At 40.6% G+C, this 10,174-nt stretch overlaps 1 protein-coding gene across 1 annotated transcript; it reads left to right on the top strand.

Moving 5' to 3' along the window:
• The first annotated feature begins 1,922 nt into the window (after positions 1–1,922).
• Positions 1,923–2,358, top strand: LOC147987016 (protein RGF1 INDUCIBLE TRANSCRIPTION FACTOR 1-like). The gene is made up of 2 exons (XM_087542237.1): positions 1,923–2,060; positions 2,155–2,358. Exons 1-2 carry the CDS (start codon positions 1,923–1,925, stop codon positions 2,356–2,358), a joined length of 342 nt encoding a protein of 113 aa, XP_087398363.1.
• The last annotated feature ends 7,816 nt before the right edge of the window (positions 2,359–10,174 follow it).

Genomic DNA, 10,174 nt, shown 5'->3' on the forward strand with positions numbered 1-10,174 from the left:
CTAATTCTAATGATCTGCAAACTTATTTCATTATTTGTAGTTTCAACAATCACCATTTTTAATTAGACCGAGGAAGGGCGTTCAAATGGCCCTTTTCTCGTCCAGTACCGTTGGCTTTTGGTTAGTGTCGGTGATGTCAACATGGTTTGTTCTGTAAATTGCATGTTTAAAAGGTCAGTACATTCAGACATAGTTTGTCACATGTACAACGGAGGCTCGATGAGGTAATAGCGGCGAGGCATGCGATATGCATGGGACATGGAGATGGACCAGGGCTTTGGCGGTCATACATGTGGTGAGACAACTACGAATTTGACTCGGGATGACTACAAGAAATGGTGAAATTCTTTCAAGTTTCAAACAGATGGACAAGGAAGAGCGGTGATGTTGAGTTCAGGTAACTCTTACGTGAGACACCCAATATGTGTGTTGTTCACTTTCACCCAGGTCGGTGATCAGTGTGTGATGGCATTGAATAGATACTCTGGTAGTTGGGAGCACAAACTAGGCTAAAGAGAAACTCAATTTTGCTCGGGTGTTGACCGTGGTCAAGAAAAGGAGGGACTACAAGTTTCATGTGGAGTACATGGAGTCTTTGAAGTAGCAGCGGTACTCATGGGATAAGCTCAAGTCAAATGTACATGGAAATTTGATGCACGGACAAATTCAAGGTGGTGGAGAATATTCTCCAAGGTGGAGTTTGTTAGAGTTGTGTTGAATATTGTGTACAAGATAGGTTACAGTTGAACTCTGAGTAGTATTGTGTTTACATGGTATGGAGTCGTGTCCTAGTAGGACACTTGTATCCTAGGCCTCTCATATATAGTGACATAGACACACGATGTAACCTATGCCAACATAAGAGCACAAGCGCGCAAGGGGGAGCCGGTGTCGTGTGTCTGCGCTCAGGTGGCCGGTGTGCGGTATTCTGAAGGTGTCACATGGTGGAGCGCCCATAGTCAGGCCCCAGGATGTAGCCATATTGATGAATCTCGTTAACAAATCTCGGTGTCATGCTCATGTGATTGCTTGGCCCTCGGATTATCGACTAGGCGCCTCGGATTTATACTGACAGATCTCGTCACTTAAACATAGGTTCATTGTTGCCTTTTTTTCATCGTGTTTTTTTGCCTTCTGCCCCCACCGCCGTGTCATGGCCTCCTTACCACTCTACAAATCTATCCCCTATATATGCCTGCATGGCCATCACCGCCTCCATATCGATAGAGACACATCATTTTGTTTTTCAAAATTGACGACCCGTGGTAAGAGCCCCCTTCACCTAGGTCGACCATTGATGTGGTAAGTTGTGACCTAAACCATTAAACTTTGTAGAAGAGCCACTGCCCATTGGAGATCTATGATCACTAACTAATATGACGCGCCACGGGAGTCGTGCATGTATTTCGCATTGCATTTGGTGAGTATTTTGCAATTCAATGTTTGTTGTTGTCTTCCAACTAGGATATTAATTGGATGAATAATTTTTGCACTCATGGCCAAATAGCTATGCAAACATAGTAACAGAACATTTGAAGATTCCTCTTGTGTCTAAGGCTATACATGGAAAGAAACACAAGCAATTCTTGTTTGAACTGGCCTTGTACGCAGTGGAAACCCTACATGGTTTTCTTTCCATTTCCATGTCTTCCCTCTCCCTCCCAACAAATATATATAAAGCAAATCACATCACTTTCAATTCGTAGATCTACAGGAATCAAAATTACCCCGCCAGCGGCCACCTGCACCGGGAACGACGTCCCCGTCCAGATATAGGTACACATCAATTGCTAGTATTGCCTATGATCCTAGCTAGAACGTACACTATTCTTGGCATTCTCGCTGCATCTTCTGAAGCTCACATATGAATTCTGTTTGTCTGCTTGGTTTACAGAAAGAGAGCAATGTCATCGTCATCGGCCATGAAGTTGGGCGGCGCTCCGTCATGGCTGGGGCCGCTGCTCGGCGCGGGGTTCTTCCAGCGCTGTGCCGTGCACCCCAGACTGGCCAAGAATGAGTGCAAGCACTACTGCCTTAGCTGCGCCGGCGAGGAGAACGCCGTCTGCTGCCCCATGTGCCTATCGAGCCACCGAGACCACCATGTCCTCTAGGTATTTAACATATACAAGCGCATCACATGCGTCGCAATGGCAGCGGCGGCGTTGCAGATTGATGGATATTATTGCAGATACGACGGTCCTCGAGGTACGCGAGGTGATCCGGGTGGCGGAGCTGGACGAGGTTGCAGACATGTCCCTGGTGCAGCCATACGTGGTCAACCATGAGAGGGTGATGTACATCAACCCAAGGTCGCAGGCGACACAGCATGCCGTCAAGTGCTTTAGGCCCCGCCGGTGAATGCCTTGTGTGCGACCGGAAACTCATTGAGCCAATCTTCCGTTTCTGCTCCATCTCCTGCAAGGTATACGCGCGTACCTCCGCCTCTCTCATGCATGCTTTCCTAGCATTTATGTACATTCACTAAGTGGGAGACATGTCGATAGATAGGATCGATTGGAAAGCTGGGTTTGATTACACCCGGCCGTGATGCTAGAAATACAGCTGAGTTGAAGTCACCAAAATGCTTCTGAACCAGTATGTCGAATATGTTTACATGATCCGACCAATCGACTTGCATAATCTTCTGCCAATGAACTGCCTCTTAATATCATATCCTTGGATCCAAACATGTCAAATGTAATCTTTGGAGTATTATATGAATGTTCTTTATGTGGCATTTTTGTTACTATAGCTAGTATGAGCTCTATCTACTTGCAAAGTACACAAATGCTGCCAGTCTTAGAAATCTGATTGTTCAGACATGCATCCTATATACTCCCTTCGGTCCTTTTTAGTACGCGTATAAGATTTGACTGAAGTCAAGCCTCGTAAAGTTTGATCAACTTTATAGAAAAAAGTACCAACATTCACAATTTGAAATCAATATCAATAGATGTGTCATGACTTAAAGTTTCATATTGTATAACTTTAGCATTGCAGATGTTGATATTTTTTCATATAAATATGATCAAACTTTGTGAAGTTTGACTTCAAAGAATTCTAATATGCAGAGTAAAAAGGACCGGAGGGAGTACAGCTACTAGCTAGCTATTCTATATAATTTACTCAGGTAAATTTATGTTTCCCCGTTGATGTCAGCTTCATGCAATGGTGTCTGATACCAACTTGGCATTCATTCTTGATCCGGAATGCAAGTGGGAATACACAAACTTAGACGAAGAAGAAGAAGGCGGTGGCGCTGTGCCTAGGCCTAGCAACTTTCAGCTGATTGGAGGGACAAGCTACCACCGCCAGCCTCGGAAGGGCGTCTGTGACGCCCCTCAATGGGCGCCCTTCTATTGATCATGGTTGTTTTTGTAGGTAGTCGGTTACAACCGACGTCAACATGGTTTTACATTCCGATCATTTCAATGACAACAACTTCCTTCATTACATACATATTGATCGTCTTCCTTTCTTGGTCTAGTGATGCGTGAAGACTGGAGTTTTGGTTGGTTTGAAGATGGTGTGTTAGCTGCCTCGGAAGATGGTGTGTTAGCTGCCTCGAATATACATTATGCATCTTGTAATGCCAGTGTTTGGCACCTATTTACAATATTGTGGATGCTCTATTTCAAGTGTCTTGCTTTTTTTGGATGCTATAATGTAGTGCCTTGCATTTTATTTTAAACATAGTTGTTCTCCAAAATTATTGCTTCATTTCCCCCCTAAATTTTTAGCCTCACTTTACCCACCCCACCCTGACCCAACAGATCCATTTTCTACGTGTAAACACATTAAAGTTTCAACAATTGCGTTAAATTCATGTATATATGTTGCAGTGTAAAGTCTATGAATGATTTTGTTTGCATAAAGTATGATCATGTATGACTGGTGCAAAAAAATTAATAACATGTTCACCTTTTTCTCCTCACATAGAACACCAACTGTCACTTTACAAGGAAAAACACGATGTTATAATACATGTATGCTTTTTTTGTAAAACTTCTACAATCTTTTTGTTATTTGAAACTGGTGGTGGCTACAGTGCTTTGGGATATGATAACTGATGGGGCAAACTAAAAAAAATGATCACTAGGAGAGGGTGATTTTTTATTTATATTGGCGTGACAATCTATTTCTAGTGATTGGTAAACTTATTTCATTATCTGTAGTTTCAGCAAATCACAATTTCTTATTAGGCCGAGGAAGGTCATCCAAATGTGTCCTTTTTCTTCCAGTACCGGTTGCTTTTAGTTGGTACTAGTGATGTCAATATGGCTTGTTCTATAAGTTGCATGACTAAAAGCTCACACGTTCAAACATAGTTTTGTCACTATATTGGATGTAGGAAAAAAATTATTATACAACATGCTACACTCTATGAATTAAGGGCAAATGAGCAATCAAATATCATGTATGAGAAACACATACATCTTGAACGAAGTTGCCTCCAAATACCACCTTTGTTTTTATTTACTCCTTGTAGCTTTGACTGAATTCAAACCTTACAATGTTTCACCAAGTTTATAGAATACAATATGTACATTATTTTAAAATATATTCAATGATGAATCTAATGGGATCGATTTGGTATTGTATTAAGTTATTTCCAATAAATTTGGTTAAAATTTATAAATTTGGTTTCCGACAAAGCTACTATATGAAGTAAATAAAAATGAAGGGATTACTAGTTCCGAGGAAATGACGAGACCTCCTCCAAGCTACAATATTCGATGCTCTAGACAATGTGTTTTCAAAACTATCAACTGTGCATGGAAACTCGCAAAAAAGAATCAACTGTGGATGAGACATGCTCCATTGCGAAAAAGAAGAAGATTCTGAACTCGTTCATAAAACAAAAGAAAATCAATTTTGCATGCTAATGAATCAAGTTCGTTTCGAACTTTGGTGGAAACTAGATTCATTTGACGGCACATGACTCACTCTAATATCTACGCCCTCTGTAAACTACTATAAGGCATTTTAGAGCACTACTTGAAACTAAACTCTTATATTAGTTTAGAGAGGGAGTACAAACTATAGTTTTTGACTTTCTTGAAACTCTTCAACTCAGTATTGAAATTTGTAATAAAGGGAACATGCAATCCCAAGAGCACAAAATCCACAATCCAAAGTTTTGATGAAAAAAACTGTCTACTATCATAATCTCCATAGAAAAAAAATTCAATCTATTGCTCGAGAAAAAAAACACAAATGCTCGACACTATCCCACAGATGTTATCCAATACTATCTTTACGTGTGCTTTCCCTGAATTTTAGAGTCTTGTTGATACATACTGTGTGAAGCACAAGCATTCTATATATGTTACCAAAATAATAAGATGTGACATGTCATGAGAAATAAAAAATAAATATTGTTGGAGTCGATGGTTTAGTTTATGAATAAGACTATGACAAATTTGATGAACCATACTATGAAAGACATGATGTTGTACCCACTAAAGTGGAAAATCTATTGAGGATGTGTGTCCTTACATAAGTTTTGCCACGACAAGAACTCTCATATAGAAACAAGAACATCAAACTTACTATTCCCTACTCAATCCATTCCAATGAATAGTCACTAGTAGAAAAAGGGCCATTTGTCCCGGTTGGTAAGGTCCATCTGTCCCGGTTTGTGAACCGGGACTAAAGGGTCGTTACTAATGCCCTAGGCCTTTAGTCCTGGTTCTTACACGAACCAGGACAAATGGGCCTCCACGTGGCCACTGCGACGAGCCCAGGCAGGAGGGCCTTTGGTCCTGGTTGGTGGCACCAACCGGGACCAAAAGGCATCACGCGTCAGCAGCTAGCAGGAGCTGTGGTTTTTTGTTTTTTTGAAAGGGGGTGGTTTAGGGGTTTTGGGGGTTAATTTAGGTTGTTAGCTAGCTAATAGAGAGAAGTGTCCTCTCTTATCTCCGTGCTTGGTTTACCAACGCTACTGCTATGCCTAATCATGGCTTAGATTGAAGTGAAGGCAATATGTGGTGCATTTCGAAAGTAATACTAACCCTAACTTGATCAAGTTTGGATTGTACTACTTTCGACATGCACCACATGCATGTTGCCTTCACTTCAATCCAATCCATATTCATTTCATCCACTGATATATAATAACTCTTCATGCTCGCATCATGCATCATCATAATAACAAGTCCGACTAATCATCATCATACAACTTCTACTCGTTATTAATAACAAGTCATACGATCATCATCCTCATAGTCATCGAACCAACCCTACTTAATTGTTCTTAGCACATGATCATCAGTATTAGGTAGGACCTAAATATCCTCTTTAAGGTAAAATAGCATAAAACAATATAGACCCTGACTCTCCATTATGGAGAATGGAGATCATCCTGTCTCCAATTCTTGTGCTTCGCTTCCTTTTGCTTCGAAGAAGCTCCTTACGACTGTCCATACATTTTTTCCATTCTTTGATTAGAGTGTCTCCACTTCTTCTAGAAATCCGGTATGGACAGTTCATATTCGTAGGATGACCTGGATGTATGTTCAAAACATCAAGGCTACCTTTTTGATACATCAAATGAGGCACACAATCCATCGGGATTCTCTGTTGAAAAACATAGTAATAACTTCATAGTTAGCAATGATGTACTTGTTTTAGAAGTATACAAAAGATGCACGGATGTCGTAATAGTAAAAAATCTTACCAGGGTATCTCCATGGTAGTTACCGTGGTTCAACACGTGCACTAGTGGCATGTATTGACCATAATGTTGAGGAGTTTGATTGTTGATACTGTAATTCTCAATATCAATACAAAATGCGATCAGATGATTTTTGTCCCGATAAGTTAATTCGGAGCCATCGGTGTAGTGGGTTTTGTCTACCATCTTCCGCACATTCTTTGAAGAATGAAAATAAGCTATCAAATGGAAATAAGCTGTCAAATATTTTGAAATAAACAATATAAATTAGTTAATAACTATGTTTGAGAAACTCACATAGTGGTAGAATAGGAGGCGTATCAACAAGGACCCAAATGTCCATATTGTCTTGCTCGATTTCAGGATCACCAAGATCCATGGTGACAAGCATATCCTCATGAAAACCATACATCTTGTAAAGTGCTTCCCATTTTTTGCAACCAGAATGGGTTACGCTCTCAGAATTGTACAGTTTTACTTTGAAATCCATACCATGATGTGTCCTTAGGTGAATTTTCTTTGTTTCCATCCTTTCATGGTCTTCAAAACCCATCCTCTCCAAGACATAGCGTCTTGCATGGCATGGCATAAGCTAGTCGAATTGTAAAAGACGAAAATTACACGTTGAAATAGTTGAAGTCATGCTTAATTACGAAAAAAACACTTGTTGTCATTGCGTACCGTTTCAACATCGAAGGTCTCCTCGAGCTTAATGCTGAAGCGCCGATCTTTGTTTTGGTGAGGCCCGTCGCACAGACCACGGTTGTCGTGGCACCAGTTGCACTCCCCCGGGAGACTTTCGTCGTCCGAGTACAACATTTCCTATGTTCATAATTCAAATATTAAACTTGTACAATTAATCAAATGCATACGCCTTGCATAGTGCTCTCCAATTTTAGCATTCAAAGTAGGAGTAGTTTTCCAATTTGAGCATTCAATAAGCAAAACCAAATCGTAAAATAAAGTAGTATTCAAATTAGCATGCATTCAATTATAAGCAAAACTACATCATCTCTTATGTCCGTACATCGTCGAATATTATCACTAATACACCTCGAATACTATCATACATATAGCATTGCTAATACACCTAGAACCATAGCGCCCGACGGGTATCGGCGCGGGCGGTGGACACCCAAAGAGAAGGAACCATAACAGGATCATAGCTCCAGTGAGATCCCTGAAGAACCTACCATGTATTGTCGAACCTGCCCTCCAACGCAACCATGTAACGATGGACGTGCTCGTCCTCCTCGCTAACACGGTGACGTACCACCTCCGCGGTGTCCGGAAGCCTCGACACCGTCACTGGCCCATGCGACCGCTACCAAACAAGGATCGGGTCAACCACGGGCTGGCTCCTCACCAGCCTACGCCCCTGAAAGGTAGCACCTCCCAATACCAGCCCGGCGGAGCCTAGTCCTGGACATGGCCCCTCTGATCAATCTGGCCTCCTCCGCCGAGTCGACGACGAGGATGCGGGATAGGCATCGTCGACGTCGATGTGGGAATAATTGCTTGAACTAAAAAAATAAACTAGTTCTATTAATTTTCTTGCTAAAAATAAACTACTTCTATAGTAAAATAAAGTAGTTTTATTAAATCAACTAGTTCAACTACTAAGCACTTACTATAAATAAAGTAAAGTAATACTTACTAAAAATATACTACTTCTATAGTAAAATAAAGTAGTTTTATTAAATCAACTAGTTCAACTACTAAGCACTTACTATAAATAAAATAAAGTAGTGCTTACTAAAAATAAACTAGTTTAACTAGTTCTATTATTTATCGACCCCCCTTCATGTCGAAGTTATCGCGGAGGGGGTATATCGACAACGACATACCCGTTAAAAAATAAGAAGAGGAAGAAGAACAAAAAAAGAGGAGAAGAAGAAAGGAATAGAGGAGAAGACTCTTCCTTTCTTCTTCTCCTTTTTTTTCTCCTCTTTTTCCTCTTCTTATTCATTTCTCCACTTCTTCCTCTCCTCTTCTTCTCCTTCTTCTTCTCCTTCTTCCTCTTCTTATTTTACTTTTACCTCTCCTTCTTTTTTCTTGTAAATATGAACATATACATAAATAACTTTGATCATACACAATTTTCCTATACATACACAATATGAAATATACATAAATTGAAAAATAAAATTCTATGAACAAAAAAATCATAAAAATTCTAAAAACAAAATTACAACAGAAAAAAATCATAACAATTCTATGCATATTCCCATCTCGTCTCCACAAAACACATCTCATCTCATCTCATCCAAAAATAATTCTTTGCATATGAACATAAAAAATATCTATACACATTGATAACCACAAGTATAGGGGATTGCAACAGCTTTCGAGGGTAGAGTATTCAACCCAAATTTATTGATTCGACACAAGGGGAGCCAAAGAATATTCTGAAGTATTAGCAGCTGAGTTGTCAATTCAACCACACCTGGAAACTTAGTATCTGCAGCAAAGTGTTTAGTAGCAAAGTAATATGATAGTGGTGGTATAAGCAACAAAAAGTAAAGACAGCAAAAGTAATGTTTTTGGTATTTTGTAGTGATTGTAACAGTAGCAGCGGGAAAGTAAATAAGCGTAAACCAGTATATGGAAAACTCGTAGGCACCGGATCAGTGATGGATAATTATGCCAGTTGTGGTTCATCATGTAACAGTCATAACATAGGGTGACATAGAACTAGCTCCAATTCATCAATGTAATGTAGGCATGTATTCCGTATATAGTCATACGTGCTTATGGAAAAGAACTTGCATGACATCTTTTGTCCTACCCTCCCGTGGCAGCGGGGTCCTATTGGAAACTAAGGGATATTAAGGCCTCCTTTTAATAGAGAACCGGAACAAAGCATTAGCACATAGTGAATACATGAACTCCTCAAACTATGGTCATCACCGGGAGTGGTCCCGATTATTGTCACTTCGGGGTTGCCGGATCATAACACATAGTAGGTGACTATAGACTTGCAAGATAGGATCAAGAACTCACATATATTCATGAAACCATAATAGGTTCAGATCTGAAATCATGGCACTCGGGCCCTAGTGACAAGCATTAAGCATAGCAAAATCATAGCAACATCAATCTCAGAACATAATGGATACTAGGGATCAAACCCTAACAAAACTAACTCGATTACATGATAAATCTCATCCAACCCATCACCGTCCAGCAAGCCTACGATGGAATTACTCATGCACGGTGGTGAGCATCATGAAAATTAGTGATGGAGGATGACTGATGATGATGACGGCAACGAATCCCCCTCTCCGGAGCCCCGAACGGACTCCAGATCAGCCCTCCCGAGAGGTTTTAAGGCTTGGCGGCAGCTCTATATCGTAAAATGCGATGATTTCTTCTCTCTGATTTTTTTCTCTCCGAAAGCAAATATATAGAGTTGGAGTTGGCGTCGGAAGGCATCCAGGGGGCCCACGAGGTAGGGGGCGCGCCCAAGGGGGGGGGCGCCCCCACCCTCGTGAGAAG

This window comes from Triticum urartu, chromosome 2A (assembly GCF_056163025.1).
Source record: "Triticum urartu cultivar PI428250 chromosome 2A, HENAU_Tu73, whole genome shotgun sequence".
NCBI lineage: Eukaryota > Viridiplantae > Streptophyta > Magnoliopsida > Poales > Poaceae > Triticum > Triticum urartu.

Excerpts from the sequence above, each read along its gene's own strand:
- LOC147987016 (XM_087542237.1), top strand. The coding sequence starts at position 1,923 with ATGAAGTTGGGCGGCGCTCCGTCATGGCTGGGGCCGCTGCTCGGCGCG. Across the intron at positions 2,061-2,154 it reads GCGCCGGCGAGGAGAACGCC|CGGCGGCGTTGCAGATTGAT; the intron begins GTCTGCTGCCCC and ends TCGCAATGGCAG.